This window comes from Cetorhinus maximus, chromosome 1, assembly GCF_964194155.1.
Source record: "Cetorhinus maximus chromosome 1, sCetMax3.hap1.1, whole genome shotgun sequence".
NCBI lineage: Eukaryota > Metazoa > Chordata > Chondrichthyes > Lamniformes > Cetorhinidae > Cetorhinus > Cetorhinus maximus.
This window is the reverse complement of record NC_135879.1, coordinates 57,962,252-57,980,619: the sequence shown is the minus strand read 5'-3', so window position 1 is coordinate 57,980,619 and position 18,368 is coordinate 57,962,252. Positions and strand designations below refer to the sequence as shown.

Below are 18,368 nucleotides of genomic sequence, written 5' to 3'. Positions count from 1 at the left end.
AGGTTTATTAAATTAATAAATATTTATTAAACATTTGATAAACATGTCCCAGCTCACATGAGGGGGACATGCGTAAATGATTTTTAACTTTTTTTATTTTGAGGTTTGAACTTGAACTTAATCTCCCTGAGGCAGCTCCATGCCTTAGAGAGATTTCTGCGCTCTTTCACGTGCGTGTGCACAAAAGAGCGCAGGCCCCAACTCTCCCTCCTCCCCCCCGGCACAGGTAGCATTCAGCGCTACTGGGCGCGCATCACACTGGGCGGGCCTTAATTGACCCACCCACGTAAAATGGAGGCATGCAGCCGATCGTGGGTGACGATCGGCTCTGCGCCTGCTCCCAAATTGCCTGCCCGACGAGGAGAAAATTCTCCCCAATATTTCATACACCTTTGCTTTGCTAAGAAGAACGTGCACCAAGCTATGTCACTGCTGCAGCCCTAACTTCAGCTTCAAACCACGGATTGGGCTCCAATGCCTCTGACTGTCAAGTTCACTGTGGCCCTCAGCTTTTATGCCTCAATTTCCTTTCAGGTTGCAACAGTTGGCATTAGCAATATCTCCATGTATCGCACAATGTATTAGGGAGGTCACAGAAGCTCCCTACAGAAGGAAGAATATCTACATCACCTTCTCTGTAGACACAGTGAAACAGCATGAGATAGCACTAGGTTTCACCTGCAAGGCAGAATTCTCCATGGTTGAAGGTGCCATAGACTGCCCACACATGCTCCCTATCAGCAGCTTTGCATCTTTATCAATTGAAAGGGATTCTATACCCTCAATATGCAGATGGTTCATGACCAAGGCAACACATCATGCAGCTTTTGTTCACTATCCTGGCAACAGTCATGACTCTCATGCTGCACCAGTCCTTTGCACCACCTTTATTGCAGCCAAGTCACCAAGTTACAGGCCTTTTCCTTGCATGACTCAATGACTTCTATCAGGAACACAGTTGCAAAGAAAGCCTACAGTGAAAGCCATGCTGCCCAAGGAACATCATGCACAAACAATGGGTGTTCTCAGGCCCCACTTGTGTTGTCCAGACTGTTCCAGAGGATCTTTGTAGTACACCCCTGAATGAGCATCCAGATTTGTCACTGCTCCACAACTTCACCATCGTAAGGGGTAGATTCTTCCCATCACACGTGCAAGAGGAATAGCAGGAAATGGAGAAAGGGGAGGCAACAACCACCAGTGCCCCTACGTACCAGCTCATTGAAGTGTGTTTAACTTAAATCAACCCTTCCATCTCCAATATGCCAATGGTCCCACAACCCTTATCACTTTTCTTGCAATAACCATTAGATTGTCTTTCTTTAGGCCAGATTTATCAGTCTTGTACTTATTTCACTACAAAGATAAATATGAACATCACCTCCAGAACAAAATTCAAATTTATCAAACATAATATTCTCAAAAGTTATCAATTTTGCTTCTAATTTCCACCCCTCCATCACCTTCACATAGTCCCCCTCCGACACTTCCCTTCCTTGACCTCTCTGTCTCAATTTCTGGTGACAGACTGTCTCCCAATATTCATTATAAGCCCACAGATTCCCACAGCTATCTCGACTACAGCTCCTCACACCCTGCTTCCCATTCTCTCAGTTCCTTCGCCTCCGTCGCACCTGCTCCGTGATGCCACTTTCCAAAACAGTGATTCTGACATGTCTTCCTTCTTTCTTAACCGAGGTTTCCCACCCACAGTGGTTGACAGGGCCCTCAAACGTGTCCGACTAATTTCCCACGCCTCTGCCCTCACACCTTCCTCTCCCTCCCAGAACCAGAATAGGGTCCCCCTTGTCCTCACTTTTCACCCCGCCAGCCTTCGCATTCAAAGGATCATCCTCCGCCATTTCCGCCAACTCCAGCATGATGCCACCACCAAACGCATCTTCCCTCCACCTCCCCTGTCAGCATCCTGTAGGGACCATTCCCTCCGGGACACCCTGGTCCACTCCTCCATCACCTCCAACACCTCAACCCCTTCCCGCGGCACCTTTCCATGCAATCGCAGAAGGTGCGACACCTTCCCCCTTACTCCCCCCCCCCTCCTCACCGTCCAAGGTCCCAAATACTGCTTTCAAGTGAAGCAGCACTTCACTTGCATTTCCCTCAATTTGGTCTACTGCACTGGCTGCTCCCAATGCGGCCTCCTCTATTTTGGAGAGACCAAACGCTGACTGGGTGACCGCTTTGCGGAACACCTTCAGTCTGTCCGCAAGCATGACCTAGACCTTCCTGTCGCTTGCCATTTCAACACACCACCCTGCTCTCATGCCCACATATCCGTCCTTGGCCTGCTGCAATGTTCCAGTGAAGCTCAATACAAATTGGAGGAACAGCACCTCATCTTCCGATTAGGCACTTTACAGCCTTCCGGACTTAACATTGAGTTCAACAACTTCAGACCATGAACTCTCTCCTCCACTCCCACCCCTTTTTTGATCTACCCCCCTTTTTTCTATATTCATTTTTATTTTTTTATTTTTATTCCGCTTATTTTCATTATTTTTTACATTTATTTCCATTTTTATTCATTGTTTTATCCTGAGCTTTTAGCCTATTTTCGATCTTTTTTTCCTCCACTGTCCCCTCCCCCAACCCCACCCCCACTAGGGCCATCTGTCACTTTCCAGAGTGCTTACCCTGGTCTGGCCATTATCATGTTCTGCCTTCTATTCTTAATGTCGCCATTAGCACCTCCTTTAGCCAGAACCACCACTATTTACAACCCTTTGACCTTTTGTTTATGGCATCTTTTGCAATCTCTCCTTTGCCTCCACCTATCGCTGGCCTTCTATCCAGCTTCACCTGTTCCACACCTCTTAAACAGTATATATTTCACCACATTTCTACTTCCCTTTAGCTCTGAAGAAGTCATATGGACTCGAAACGTTAACTCTGTCTTTCTCTCCACAGATGCTGTCAGACCTGCTGAGTTTTCCAGCATTTTTTGTTTTTGTTTCAGTTTTCCAGCATCTGTAGCATTTTGCCTTTATCTTATTGCGAAAGGGAAAGATTAGCAAGGACAAACGTGGGCCCATTACAGGAAGAGACAGTAGAATTTATAATGGGGAATAAGAAAATGACAGAGAAACTAAACAAGTACTTTGTTTCTGCCTTCACCGACAAAGTTACTAAAAACCTTCCTGAAATACTAGAGAACCAAGGGACTAGCAAGATTGAAATCTTGAAAGAAGTTAGTATTAGTTAAAAAAAAGCAGTCGTGGAGAAATTAATAAGACTGAAAGTTGATAAATCCCCTGGACCTGATAATCTGCATCCCAAAGTGTTGAAAGAGGTGGCTGCAGAGATAGTGGATGCATTACGAACATATGAACATACCAACAAGGAGCAGGAGTAGGCCATTCAGCCCCTTGAGCCTGCTCCACCATTTAATAAGATCATGGCTGATCTGATAGTAACCTGAAATCCGCATCCCACCTACCCCTGATAACCTATCATCCCCTTGCTTACCAAGAATCTATTCACCTCTGCCTTAAAAATATTCAAAGACTCTGATTCCACCACCTTTTCAGGGAGAGAGTTCCAAAGACTCACGACCCTCTGAGTGAAAAAATTTTGCCTCATCTGCGTTTTAAATGGGCAACCCCTTATTTTTAAACAGTGACCCCTAGTTCTAGATTTTTCCACAAGAGGAAACATCCTCTCCACATCCACCCTGTCAAGGCCCCTCAGGATCTTATATGTTTCAATCAAGTCACCTCTTATTCTTCTAAACTCCAGCGGATACAAACCTAATCTGACCAACTTTTCCTCATAAGACAACGCACCAATTCCAGGTATTAGTCTGATAAACCTTCTCTGAACTGCTTCGAATGCATTTACATCCTTCCTTAAATAAGGTGGCCAATACTGTACACAGTACTCCAAATATGGTCTCACTAGTGCCCTGTACAAATGAAGCATAACCTCACTACTTTTGTATTCAATTCTGCTCGCAAGTTAATGATCATCTTCCAAAATTCTATAGATTCTGGAATGGTTTCTGTAGATTGGAAGGTAGCAAATATAACCCCTCTGTTTAAGAAAGGAGGAAGAAAGAAAACAAAGAACTACACACCTGTTATCCTGACATCAGTAGTAGAGAAAATGGTAGAACCTATTATAAAGGGTGTGACAATTGGACACTTAGAAAATAATGGTTGGATTGGGCAGAGTCAATGAGCAGGATTTTGCCCTTGGTGGGGATGCTCGGCAGAGACGGGTGGGAAACCGACTGCCACCTGCGATTGGCTCCGCACCGTGATTTTACACGGTCGGGCCAATTAAGGCCCACCCTGCGTGGATCGTGAGCAGCAGCGCTGAGCGCTGCCTGTGCAAGCGGCGGGAGGAGGGAGAGCCGGGCCAAAACGCAGTTCTCGCATGCGCGAGAAAGAGCGCTTCAATCTCCCTGAGGCACAGAGCTGCCTCAGGGAGGGAGACTGAAGCGCTGTTTAAAAAAAATGAAGAGAATAAAAATTTAATAAAACATGTCCCCTCATGTGACTCTGTCACATGAGCTGGGACATGTTTTTAATTCAAAAATAAAGTTTATGTTTATTTGCTTTAGAAAACCTCATCCCCCTCGTGGATGAGATGTCCTAAAAAATGTAAAGGCTGCTTGGCCTTTTCGCCTGCCTGCCAACTGTTAGGTTGGACGGGCAGCGTAAATTTGAATTTAATTAGATTGTTAATGGCCTTAATAGGCCTTTTAATTATCGGCGGGCATGCAGCCAACTCTGGCACGTGCCAGCCACACAAAATATCAATACTCTAGGTATTGAGACTGCGTGATGACATCGGGATGCACACCTGATGTCATCGTGCATCATTTCATGCTCGGGCGTGTTGGGTGCGCGCCTGCACGCCGAGCATAATATTCTGCCCAATGTGTATTTATGAAAAGGAAATAATTTTTGACAAACCTGTTGGAGTTTTTTGAGGATGTAACTAGCAGAATGGATAAGGGAGAACCAGTGGTTGTGATGTATTTGGATTTTCAGAAGGCTTTGGTTAACAGGCATAAAACAGAGTGGGAATAAATGGGTGATTCTCAGGTTGGCAGGTATGACTAGTGGGGTACCGCAAGAATCAGTGCTTGGGCCCCAGCTATTCACAATCTATATCAATGATTTGGCTGTGGGGCCCAAATGTAATATTTCCAAGTTTACTGATGACACAAAACTTGTTGAGAATGTGAGTTGTGAGAAGGATGCAAAGAGGCTCAAAGGGATTTAGACAGGCTGAGTGATTGGGCAAGAACATGGCAGATGGAATATAATGTGGGAAAACATTTTCTTAAATTTTCTTAATTTCTTAAATGGTGAAAGATTGGAAGTGTTGATGTCCAAATGGACTGGGTGTCCTTGTTCATAAGTCACTGAAAGTTAACATGCAGGTGCAACAAGCAATTAGGAAGGTGAATGGTATGTTAGCCTTTATTGCAAGAGGATTGAATACCTAGAGTATTGTGTACAGTTTCGGTCTCCTTACATAAGGAAACATATACTTGTCATAGAGGGAATGCAATGAAGGTTCACCAGACTGATCCTGGGGATTGCCATATGAGGAGAGATTGAGGAGACTGGGCTTGTATTCTCTAGAGTTTAGAAGAATGAGATGTGATCTCATTCAACATACAACATTCTTACAGGGCTCGACAGGGTAGATTTAGGAATAATGTTTCCCCTGGCTGGGGCTGGGCGGGGTGGGGAGGGTTGGTGGTTCTAGGACTAGGGGACAGAGTCTCAGAATAAGAGGTAGGCCATTTAGGATTGAGCTGAGGAGGAACTTCTTCATTCAGAGGATGATGGATCTTTGAATTCTCTACCCCAGAGTGCTGTGGAGGTTCAGTCATTATGTTCAAGACAGAGATCAATGGGTTTCTAGATATTAAAGATATCAAGCAATATGGGGATAGCACAGGAAAATGGCATTGACATAGAAGACCATCCATAATCTAGTTGAATGGCGGAGCAGGTTCAAGGGGCCAAATGGCCGACTCCTGCTCCTATGTTCCTATGTTCTCATGTTCTTAAGATGGGTTCCCTTGAAGTCCTATTCTCGACTGGAGGCTGGAAGGTCCCATTTGCAGAATTACCCCAGTTAAGTTATAATATATTAATGAAATGAAGATTGTATGTTGGTGGTAATCTTAGTTGTTTCCAGTGCTATCTGGAAGCTTGGAGAGAATGAACAGAAAAAGGAATTCATTTTTTCAGAAAATTGAAGAACTTTGTAAGGTAACATGAAATTGTGTAGTAAGGAGAGTCTGCAAAACATGGCTGTCTGTTCCAGTTGACCAATTTTGGCTTCCAGTCAGTATGCAGAAATTAAAATTGTACTTTGTTTAGTGGACAGTCTCACTGCCAACAAAAATGGCAAATGTCAGTTGAGCATTTTGCTCTCACAAATGTCAATATGCTCGGGGCTGCAGAGCAGTCTTTCACTTAAAGGATCATCTTCTCAAGTAGGACTTAATTAACAAACATAACCAGTGAGACATTTGAGTTACATTTTTTTGGAAATAATAGTGACATTGACAATGCTGTTGTCAAAAGCACTTTTACCTACAGGCTCCTTCTCCTTTAAACATTCCTTGAGGCACTATTTGTATCATACTGAATAGAAGTGGATTTAAAATGTGTTGCTCTACTATTTTAATGGCTGTTTTATTTTTGTCCTCATCATTCAATCGCATCATTTTAACTATGGTACTTCCTTCTCTAAAACTATTTTTAAAAAACTCAGTGGTAGTTTATTCAAAAATAGGTCATTCTAAAAAAAGCATGTTAATAACAGTGTAAAGTGAATGGTAATTGCTTTGACTATAGATTGTGGCAATAATTGTGATGTGATCATTGCAGAATAACACTTAAATAATTTTTAGGAAGTTATAAATTATTATGTAGTCAGGGAGCAAGATTAATGATCATTATGACTACAGTATATATTAAAACGATGTATTTGTTTATTAAAAATCTTTTTAGACAACATTTTCTTTTTGAAGGTTAAGTTTGGATTTATTCAGTACCCAAAGCAAACATATGGCTGACAGCAGCAAAAATTGCCTGCCTCATGGTGTTTGTTACTTGCAAAAATAAAGAACAGAAATGTGAGAACATCATCCTACTTCACACATTAGGTTCAATGGAAAAAATCTTACACATCCTCACGTTTCACTGTTGACTTAATGTGCACATTTCATGCCCAAGCCTAGAATTCCAAATTCCACTAATGCTACTTCATTTTTATGTTTTTAGCTTGAGATTAATTCCCAGCATGTTAAGGTTACTGTTATGTTTTCTTTACTCAAGGATCAGACAAGGCCTTTATCTTAACTTTTGTGTTGCCTCAGTAACTGTGGATTAAGAAGCAACTGCTTATAGTGACTGCTCTTATTCCACAATGTAAATACCAATAAACTAAATGCCTTTTTCCAACCTAAAAACTTATTTGCATTTCTGAACTTGTTTCTCTGTAACATTTCCTAACAGGGCCAATATGATGTAGCTCGCAAGTATATTTGGCGAGGATATGAGATCGCCGTAACTTTGGGTGATCTACATCTACTAGAGATTATGCAGGTTAATTTTGGCATCTTCAAAGCTCACGCAATGATGACCACATATTGTCACCATGTAGAAGCTGCTGGACACGGCAATCTTGAGCGTCTGGTTACATGGAAGGATAGTAGAAAAGACACGTTCGAGGTCCCCATTATGGAAGGTAAGTTGTTGGCCAGAGAACACAGTTGTGCTTTCTGCATTGTTAATAGCTGAGTCATATCGCATTTATATTAATTTTTTGCTCATCAGTCGCTGCTTTATTTCCTTATTAAATTAATTACTTTTGAGACTATATTCTTTCTATTACCAAATATGGTTAGATGTTTCTAAGTGTGAAACAGTTAATTCATTGCCCAAAATGACTGGTTGCACAGTTAATTTCTACTAATTGATATTGGCAGTTGGAGTGAGTATACTTGAAAATGTTCTTATGTCATCTCAGTAGAAGATTGAAAGAGAATAATAATTATTCTTTACTAATGTGATTTATGTTGGTCAGTATGTTGATGCTGGTTAGAAAAACAGGCTGACATTAAGTAATGATTGAAACAAACAAAAGAAAACAATAGAATTCACATGAATGTCTTTTCTATTATGATAACATTGCATAATTGTTATGTGTGTAACGGAATAAAATGTGTTTTACCAAATTAAAAGTAATATTTCTACTTGAAAAATTTATTGTTTAAAACAGCTTATTCAATTCCAAACTTAGGGCAAATTCGCCAATCCCATGCTCAGTGTGTAGCCATGAGTGAAGGAAACTTGATTTGGGGCAAAATTATAAATGGACATTCTTTAATATTGAAACATTGTACTGCAATTTCATAGAATATGGTTAAGTTTAATCTTCCAGTGCAAGTCCATCATTTGTTTTAAATTGTTAAAACTATGGGAATTTGTTAATGAAACAATACAATTTAAATACCTTCTCTAATTTGTTAAGACCTGAGTAATTCCAGCTGTACCAATTTTAATGGTCAAATTAGCTTTTCTGTGAATGTTTCATATAAACAGTAATTGTTAGTGACATCATTCGCGGAGCTGACATGAAGAGTTATTGATCCAGTGTGAAGTAACTGAACTAATCAACACTGTCAAACTGACAGTCACTGATGCACTGTGTACCTCATGAACGCCTCTAGCACTGGTTTAGCAAAAACATCCAAGCCAATTTCCTCCAATTATGTCATTTAACCCTCGTTATTTCAACAAAAACAGTCAAAAATATTCAACACAAACAGAAGGCAGAAATATGTTTAAGTGCGTTATAATTATTTTAAATAAACACTTTAAATTTTGATTTAGCATTTAAGCAAATTTTTATTTAAAATAAATTTAAAGTGAGTGAGGAACAGCAAATTTTTTTATCAAAAGTAGTCCTGAAGTGATTAATACAACAGGATGTGAAAATCTTACCTGAGCTCAGGGAAGGTTGTAAAATGGCTTTGAGGAAAGTTTTTTTATGTTTGTAATAGTACTTTACACCATTTAAGTCTGGTATTGGAGCAGCTTGGTGGGGGCATGCTGGGGGGAGAAATCGGGCTCTGTATCCCCTTTTGTTTAGGTGCTAATTGGTCTTTTACCCTCAAGCATGGCAGACAAACAGATCATGACATCAATTGATGTGCAATGCTGCGTTGATGGCAGCACTGCCATTTTCAAATGTCATGTTCCAGCCTACACCTGTCTTAACCTCAAACAGCTGAGCATGATGTTAAATGGCTTGAAGGACCCCACCAGACCTACTTAAAGGAATCATGGATTACTTACTTATAGGTTAATTGCTGGATTATTTCTTCTGACTGCTGGTGCAATTCTACACATTTTTGGAGCTTTTCTGTACTTGATTAAAGTTCCAGCAATCTACAAGGAGTGTGCTGACTGCTGTTATAAATTTATTGATTGAAACAGTTTATTCAATTCAAAACTTAGGGTAAATTCACCGATCCCGTGCTCCCATGCATAAAGGAAGCTTGATTTGGAGATGGGGCGACAGCAATGTGATGTCAATTCTCTCTTGCATTAAGACATGGCTCCCAGCTGTGGGTGTACCTACACCACATGGACTTCAAGGCAGCTCACCACCACCTTCTCAGGGGCAACTAGGGATGGGCAATAAATGCTGGTCCAGCCAACGAAGCCCACCTCCCATGAATGAATAAAAAAATACACCTCAATGTGTCGAAGCTCAAAACATTAGCTTTCACTGTCACACTGCACCTGATTAGCTGAATTATTATTTTCATGAAACACCAATCAGGCAGGCATGACTGAACAGGAACAAATTATATCAATCAGCAAATGGCAAGTGGGAACAATAATTCACAATGACAAATTGAAAGTCATGGAAACAACTAGCAGTAAAAAAAAGGAGTAGGCTAACCACTGAACTTACCTGATATTCTTTGAAAATCAATTAAGCTACCATCCTTTGGCATTTGGAGAGAGTCATAATGAGTTCTGTTAGGTTGGTAGTGCAAATGTAGAGTGAATTGCCTAAGGGTTGCATACGTTCCTCTATTTTCAAAGTTGTCATTACAATGCTATGTCCTGTTGCATTCAGCAAATTTCATCCATAAAACAATAAATACCCAAGATTCTGCTGAAAGGTCATTGACCTAAAAACATTAACACTGTTTCTCTCTCCACAGATGCTACCTGAACTGCTGAGTATTTCCAGTATTTTCTGTTTTTATTCCAATTATCCAAGGCTCCCTGGCAATTCAGTGTATCTTGTTGCACCAGGAACTACCTTTGGAATATACACCAGGATTTTACGGCCCCTACCGCCCGGCGGGATACTACAGTCCTACCGAACTGAATGGAAATTTAAATGGCTCACCACATCCGCCGGGGGGTGGGGAGACATGCTGCAGCGGGGCCGTAAAATCCTCGCCATAGTTTCTTCTTACATTTTCTTTAAAAAATTGAATCCAGACCGTTTTGTTTGGTGTTACTCTCTATAGATAGAGCTTGGTACCTCAGCTTCATCTTGCGATCATAGCCTTGTGAACATATAAATTTTCCAAGTACTCTGATTTTGACCTAGGACCCAGGCTTTAGCATGAGAAGTAACACATTAGAGCAGCGAATATTTTTGGTTCCTACTGCTGTTGTACCCAAGATATTTGAATTGAAAAATGTAGTACCCAAGTGACCTCTGTTTTATTATTTAGAGTCCAACCAACATATTCTTTTGTTGGCATGTGTTGCAATCCTGAGAGATGGCAGTATCGGGCAGATAGACTTCATCCCGGTCTTTACTGGGTGGGTCTTGTCTGGTTTCTTTCTTTATCCCTTCATGTTGCATTCTGATGGCTTTTATATAGCAATTCATTTGTACACAACCTTTGTTTCTTTATTATATTCATTACCACCCTCTTTGGCTGTTGCATCATGAAATCTTTTGTTATTTGATCTCCTCTGGCCTCCGCCTATCACAGAGCTTCCCCTTTGTTCTTCCTGGCCCCTCCCCCTTCCACTGATGTAAAAACTCTTACATTTCTATCTTCCATCATTTCTATTTTCTTTCATTCCTGATGAAAGGTCATTGACCTGAAATGTCAACTCTCTCCATAGATGCTTACCTGCTGAGTTTTTTCCAGCATTTTTGTTACTATTTTAGATTCCCAGCATCGGCAGTATTTTGCTTTTGTAGACTACAGCCTCTTTATTCCACCGGATCCTTAGCCCCACTGATCAGGCCTATGTCTTAAAATGGTAGCTATCAAATCCTGAAACCACTGAAATATAGTAGTTGCCATGGTTTGGAGACTGTCATCTATGCTGTGCGTATTCTCTCCTGTTTGCATCCAGAACTGCAGTCTGCACTGACTGCTATCCTGCTGCTTCCACTTCAGGTTTCAGTGCCAAGTGCTGAATTGGTACCTGCAAGGAAGATAAACCTTCCATCATGGTGCTGCAAAGGAGAGCTGTAGACTCAATAGTCATGTCTATCAATTGCTGCACATCCTTGAAGATTGTCCACAGATCCTGTGCATCAGTATGATGTACCCTAAAATACCCTTGATTTCTGGGTCCCACAATGTCAAATCCATAGACAGCCGGCAGCCTTCTACACAACTTCCACTGGGAAGGGGTCATATTCTCCTTCATTCCTCTCTGAATTCCTCTTGCTTGGTGAATCAACCAGTGCCAATTCCTCACTATGACTATCTAATCTCCCCCAGATGTAAGTCTTTGAGATGGTGACTGGAAGGAGGACCAAGAGCCTCAAGAAGCAAGTCAGGACACAAGAAGATGGGGCTAGATCAAGAAGTTGGAAACAGCTCCCATTAAAAATGGCTGCTTTTTGCCTAACAAAATTGATCACAGCACACATGGCAACTTGGAAAACCAATTTCTTGAAGTGGCCCGAAATACATATTTCAGCCTCAAATATACAAAAGACATAATACCAATTTCAGTCAGGTTTCCTGAGCAACTACAGAGCATTCTAACCAATATGGCATGCAGTACATACACCCTGAAGAATGAGTGTGTGCACGTTAAGCACCGTGTAGGACCCTTTGGCGCTCTCTTTTGCCAGAAAAAGGATGATGCAAGATCTAATTTTTAGGCCATTGTTCTGGAAAACTGAAAAAAGACTTGCATTTATGTAGTATCTTTTATAACCACCCAACATCCCAAAGCGCTTTATTGCCAATGAAGTATTTCATTGAAGTGTAGTCACTGTTGTAATGTAGGAAATGTAGCAGGCAATTTGCACACAGCAAAATCCCACAAACAGCAATGTGATAAAGACTAGATAACCTGTCTTTGTGATGTTGTTTGAAGGATAATTAATGGCCAGGACACCAGGGGTAACTGCCCTACTCCTCTTCAAAGTAGCATCATGGGGTCTTTTAAATACCCCTGAGAAGGCACATGGACCCTCAATTTAACATCTCATCCAAAAGATAACACTTCTAACAAGTCAGTATTCTGTCATACTGCACTGAAGCATCAGCCTGGAGCAGCACTTGAACTCACAACCTTCTAATTCAGAAACAAAAGTGTACCAACTAGGCCATAGTTATACCTGTAAACAATCCTGAATACATTTCAGAAATTCACTGTCTTTACGACTTGAGCTGTTATGTTTCTCCCATTCAATAGGAAAATTAAAATCTTCTATGATAGCTACATGCCCTTGCTACATGCTTCATTGATCCCCATATTTATACACCACACTAAATCATTAAAATCAGGTGGCCTGTTAAAAACTCCTGCGAGAGAATGGTGACCCATATTTACATGAGCTAGAAAATGTAGGGAGGGGACTGCGGTTTTAGAAGGGAAGTCTATGTAACTCCTCACAATTAGTATATAGGGCCTGACAGCTTCCTTGTCTGGAAGTCAAATAGCCTTGATTTCCATTCAGCCAGGGAGCATTCCATAGGTGGCTGCAGGACCAGATAGGTCCAAATCATGACTCTGAGATGATGTGAGAATGGCAGGGGTTGGGGGGGGTGCATGGGGGGAGTTCATAGTTGGGTACCTGATCCTGTTTGGGAGCCTTATCCTTGACTCTGGGGAATTTGATCCTCAGCCACTCCCCATCCCTGACCCCAAGGAGTCTTTGTGATGGAGGAGTGGACATTGTCTGATGGGGTGGGAGGTTTGGGAGATTAGGGGGGAGCCCTCCTGCTCTTCCTGGCCCCCAAGCAGTGCTTTAAAGGCACATACCTCTCCCAGAAGCCATCTTCAGCTTGATTCAGGTGCCTGGTTTCCTGAGGTCTGAGATATCCGACTGCCACTGTAGAACCTGTAAAGCAAGTTAAATCAGAGGCTGCTAGCTTCATTAAATGTTTGAAATACCAATTTGCCGCCTGGAAGTGGATTGGCTGCCTGCCAGTTGCCAACATGAGTAAAACTCAAAAGTTGGTTGGTTGGAGCCAGGCTCAGTGATTTTTATGATTTATCCCCCATCAGCACCCAATCCCATGGACTCACAATGGCGGCACAGTGGTATACTGTTGGGAGGAAGTTGCCGTGGGAGTCCGGACCCCATAAAGTTTCATGGCATCAGGTCGAACAAGGAAACCTCCTACTGATTACTACGTACCAACTGCAAAGCCCCCCCTCCTCCCGCCCAGCCTACTACTCAGCTGATGAATCAGTACTCCTCCGTGTTGAATATCACTTGGAGGAAGCACTGAGGGTGGCAAGGGTGCAAAATTTACTCTGGGTGGGGGTCTTCAATGTCCATTACCAACAGTGGCTCGGTAGCACCACTACAGACTGAGCAGGCCAAGTGCTAAAGGACATGGCTGCTAGACTGGGTCTATGGCAGGTGGTGTAGGAACCAACCAAGAGGGAAAAAACTGCTTAACCTCATCCTCACCAACCTGCCTGCTGCAGATGCATCTGTCCATGACAGTATTGGTAGGAATGACCAGCACATCAGTGCGAAAGACAAGGCTGAAGCATTTGCAACAATCTTCAGCCAGGAGTACCGAGTGGCTGATCCATCTCAGCCCCCTCTGGAGGTCCCCAGCATCACAGATGCCAGTCTTCAGCCAATTCAATTCATTCCACGTGATATCAAGAAATGGCTGAAGGCACTGGATACTGCAAAGCATATGGGCCCTGACAATATTCCAGCAATAGTACTGAAGACCTGTGCTCCAGAACTTGCGGCTCCCCTAGCCCAGCTGTTCGAGTACAGCTACAACACAGGCATCTAGCCAGCTATGTGGAGAATTGCCCAGGTATGTCCCGTATACAAAAAACAGGACAATCCCAACCAGGCCAATTACCTCCCCATCAGTCTACTCTAGATCATCAGTAAAGTGATGGAAGAGGTCATCAACAATGCTAATAAATGGCACATGCTTAGCAATAAACTGCTCACTGCTCACTCCCTCACCTTGGGAGTTCAGCACTTTTGTCCATGTTTATACCAAGGCTGTAATGAGGTCAGGAGCTGAGTGACCCTGGCAGAACCCAAACTGTGCGTCAGTGAGCAGGTTATTGCTAAGCAAGAAATTTCCATTGGGAGATAAAATAAAAATAAAGATTTGAGGACAGCATTTTTATGAGGTGTGCTTTCAGGTGCTTGATTGTGATGCATGGACATTTTTTGCAGCTTTTTACAGCTTTATTTCATTATTTGTAGGTCTGCAGCTCCCTGAGGCAGCTGTCTGCCTTCAGGGAGCTCTCTTGCAGCGTTCCCTCCCACCGAGGTGACGTCATCACCCGCCTTCTTCCTGCCCCCCACCCGGTAGTGCTGGGCTTTTCAGCACATGTTTCATGTTGGCTGTCCTGGGAATTTGTCACCTTTCAGTCCCTTAAGTTTCTCCAATGCTTTTTCTCTGCTTATATTAATGATCTAAAGTTCCTTAGTCTTATTAGCTCCTTGGTTACCCTTGGTAATTTATGTCTTTCGCTGTGAAGGCAGATACAAAGTGCTGGATTTTTGTGGAGCCGGGTAGACTTCAGTTCCTTCAGTTGTTTGTAATAGGCAGAGTACAGACCATACTCAACCAGCTCGTGCTAGCAAAACCAAAAACAAAATGTCTACTGTTAGGTGTGATTCCGCGATTGGGAAGCACTTAATGAACAATCTGAGTGCACTAATAACTACACTAACAACCAATTTAAGATAATCAGTTTAACTTGTAACGTGCCTCATTTATGTTTATTAGAAGCGACATACATTCATATGTTCACCCGTTCTCTGCAAGCAAAGGAATATGTTAAAGCCTTGCACCTTTTTTTGGATAACTCAGGAGCTTGGGGAGTCTAGAGTCCCCTGTTGCTTTCTCCATGCCAATGCCTCAGCCAATCAGAGTCAACTTGCCACCCTTTTCTCCTGCAGTATAAATTGTTGTGATCATTTGAAATTTGGCATTCTTGCATTTGTCCTGGTGAGTGCAAGACGAGAAACTTCAACAACATGTTTCTTTTTTCAGTATTTAAGGAAAAAACCATTACCATCTATTTTTGCAGTTTAAATACAGTTCTCAGTTTACATCCCCCAAGGGCTGCTGTAACAGCTGAGGTCCTTATGAATCCTTGGCTGAGTTTCTAAAGCTAGAACCACACTTATCTCATCATGGGTTGGCTGAGTTTACATTTTGATTCATGGTTTAAAGAGGCTATTAAAGGATTACCTGTCTTTGATACGGTTAATGAATAGAAGACTTTCTTTTTATAACAAATTGGACACTTGATAGGATGTAAAAGCTCTGAATGGGTTTCATGGATGACAGTTTTTTTCTTTATTAAGTGTGCATGATTGAGACCGCTATTAGATTATTAGAATTTTTTTCATCTTCACATGGCTCCTGAGGTCTCCGCATAGCAGATACTGTGTGAGTGGCAATGGAGGTGGCATGGGAGCATAAATTGGCATGGAGGGGGCATGAGAAGTGGATGGGAGTGTGAGAGGGGTAAGAGCTAGAGGGCCTAATAGCTTCTAAAACAACTGGGATGTAGTCCCAGAGAAACGAGGCAGGCCTTCTAATCAGCCAGTCTTGACACTCACCCGCCTCCATTGCCACCTATGATTTGCATCCTGGATTGACAGACCCGGCTTTATCCCTCACCCTACTCCCTGAAGCAAAATTGGGTGTAATGGAGCCTTTTAAACCACGGCAGGTGTGCTGAGTCAGGAAATTTCCTGACTCAAGCTATCCACCTTGATAGTAAAAATCTAGCTCTAAATATCTGTTCAATGTGTCTGGCATTTCCTCATTCTCCATGATAATTTCTCTTGGCTCTGCCTCTAAGGAACCAATGTTTACTTTAACTACTCTCCTTTTTATATACTTGTAAAAGCTCTTATAATCTGTTTTTGTTCCTGGCTGGTTTATTCTCATATTCTATTTTTCCTTTTTTTTAAATCACTCTTTTTGGTCACCCTTTACTGGTTTCTAAAACATTCCCAATCCTCAGCTTTACTACAATTCTTTGCTACATGATAAGCCTCTTCTTTTACTACAATATTAACCTTACCTTCCCTAGTACAGTATGGATGACTCTTTCTTGCTGAGTTTTTGTTGTTCAATGGAATGTATTTTTGTTGAACATTTTGAATTCTTTCTTTAAATGTTTTGCACTGTTTATTTGCTGCCATACCCTTTAATCTCCTAGCTGATGCCATTGAGACATACCAATGCCTTGAAGTAAAATAATTATAGAAGCCATTAAAAGACACAAAAAATAGTTTATAAGGAAAGCAAGAGCAACTCAGCTAGTCCCACTCTCTTGCCCTTTTCCCGTAGCCCTGCAAACTTTCTATCTTCAGGTAATTATCCAATTCCATTTTGAAAACCATGCCATACTCTCAGAGAGTACCTTAACCACTCACTGCATAAGAAAGATTTTCATCATATCACCTTTGGTTCTGTTGCCGTTCACCTTAAATTGGTGTTCTCTGGTCCTCAACACTTCCATCAATGGAAACAATCATTCCCTAGCCACTCTGTCCAGACTCCTCATGACTTTGAATAACTCTATCAAATCTTCTCTCAACTTTCTCTTCTCGAAGTAGAGAACAACCTCAACTTCTCTAATCTATCCACACAATAAAAATCTTTCACCTATGGAACCATTCTTGTAAATCTTTTCTGCATCATTGTACTTGGATGTGCACTTGCGATGCCTTGGCATATAAGGCTATGGGCCTAGTGCTGGAAAATGGGATTAGAATAGTTAGGAACTTATTTGACCGGTGCAGACTCGATGGGCCGAAGGGCCTTTTTCTGTGCTGTAGACCTCTATCATCTCCAATGCCTTCGCATTCTGCCTAAAGCATAATGCCCAGAACTGGATACAATACTCCAGTTCAGGCCGAACCCTGTTTTATAAAGGTTCACCAAAAGCTCCTTGCCTTTGCACTCTATGGGCAGAATTTTACATTTGGCGTGCATCCCGACGTCACCGCGCACCATCGTGATATTTTGCTAGGCAGGTGCTATGAGAACGGAGGTGTGCCCGCCATTAATTAACGAGCCAGTTAAGGCCCTTGAGGCACCAACTGTCTTTGATTTTACGCAGCCCGTGCGATTTTATGGGCATTGCACTTGCACAATGGGCAGGCAGGTAGGCCACATTTTCAAAAACCTCATCCATGGGCGGGATAAGAGGGGTGAGTGGGCTCGCTAATGCGAGTTGTTAGTATTTTAGCTCATAACTCATTGCTGCTTGCTTGTGTGAACAGGACCACTTCATTTTGCTTCAGAGCTGTTTTGACAGAAATAACAGGCTTCAATTCAGGACTCTGGAGGAGCCATGACACTTGGGGCCGCCCAGGTATCAGACAGCCTTCCCTTACCCTGGGAATGGGTATTGTGGTCTTTGCTGGAGGCATTTCCTCTGAGGAGGAAGAGAGGGCCAGAAGCGGGAGGAGGCCAGGTGTCCCTATCCAGCCTCCAAGGGAGCGACCTGTGAGAGGACAGGGCCAACAGGAAGTCCAAGGCAGAAGGGGTCACAGAAGACGCCACTATCCTGCTGCCAGAGTTTACAGGCAGCGATGCAGCTACCTCAATATGTCTGAGGTGCAATGCCGAAGGAGGCTCCACCTCTCAAGAGAGACAGTGACCCCCCCATCTATCAGATGATCGGCCCTGAGATCAGCTCCAACTGTGTGGGTGGACACCCAATGCTAGTGGCTCTGAAGATTACAGTGGCCTTCAACTTTTATGTCTCCAGCTCTTTCCAGGGGTCGGTGGGTGATCTTTGTGGAGTCTCCCAATCAGTTGTCCACAGTTGTGTCAAGTTGGTGACAGACGCTCTGTTCAGGCGTGCATTGACTTGCAATCACTACCGCACGGACGA

The 18,368-nt window shown here is 42.5% G+C and overlaps 1 protein-coding gene across 3 annotated transcripts in view; it reads left to right on the top strand.

The window, feature by feature from the left end:
• The window catches only part of ttc29 (tetratricopeptide repeat domain 29), a 697,530-nt gene that overhangs the window by 494,365 nt on the left and 184,797 nt on the right, over positions 1–18,368 (top strand). For all 3 annotated transcript variants that reach the window (XM_078547675.1, XM_078547757.1, XM_078547804.1), the window contains one exon: positions 7,509–7,740. In XM_078547675.1, the coding sequence (XP_078403801.1) occupies positions 7,509–7,740 (232 nt within the window). The remainder of the gene's footprint in view (positions 1–7,508; positions 7,741–18,368) is intronic.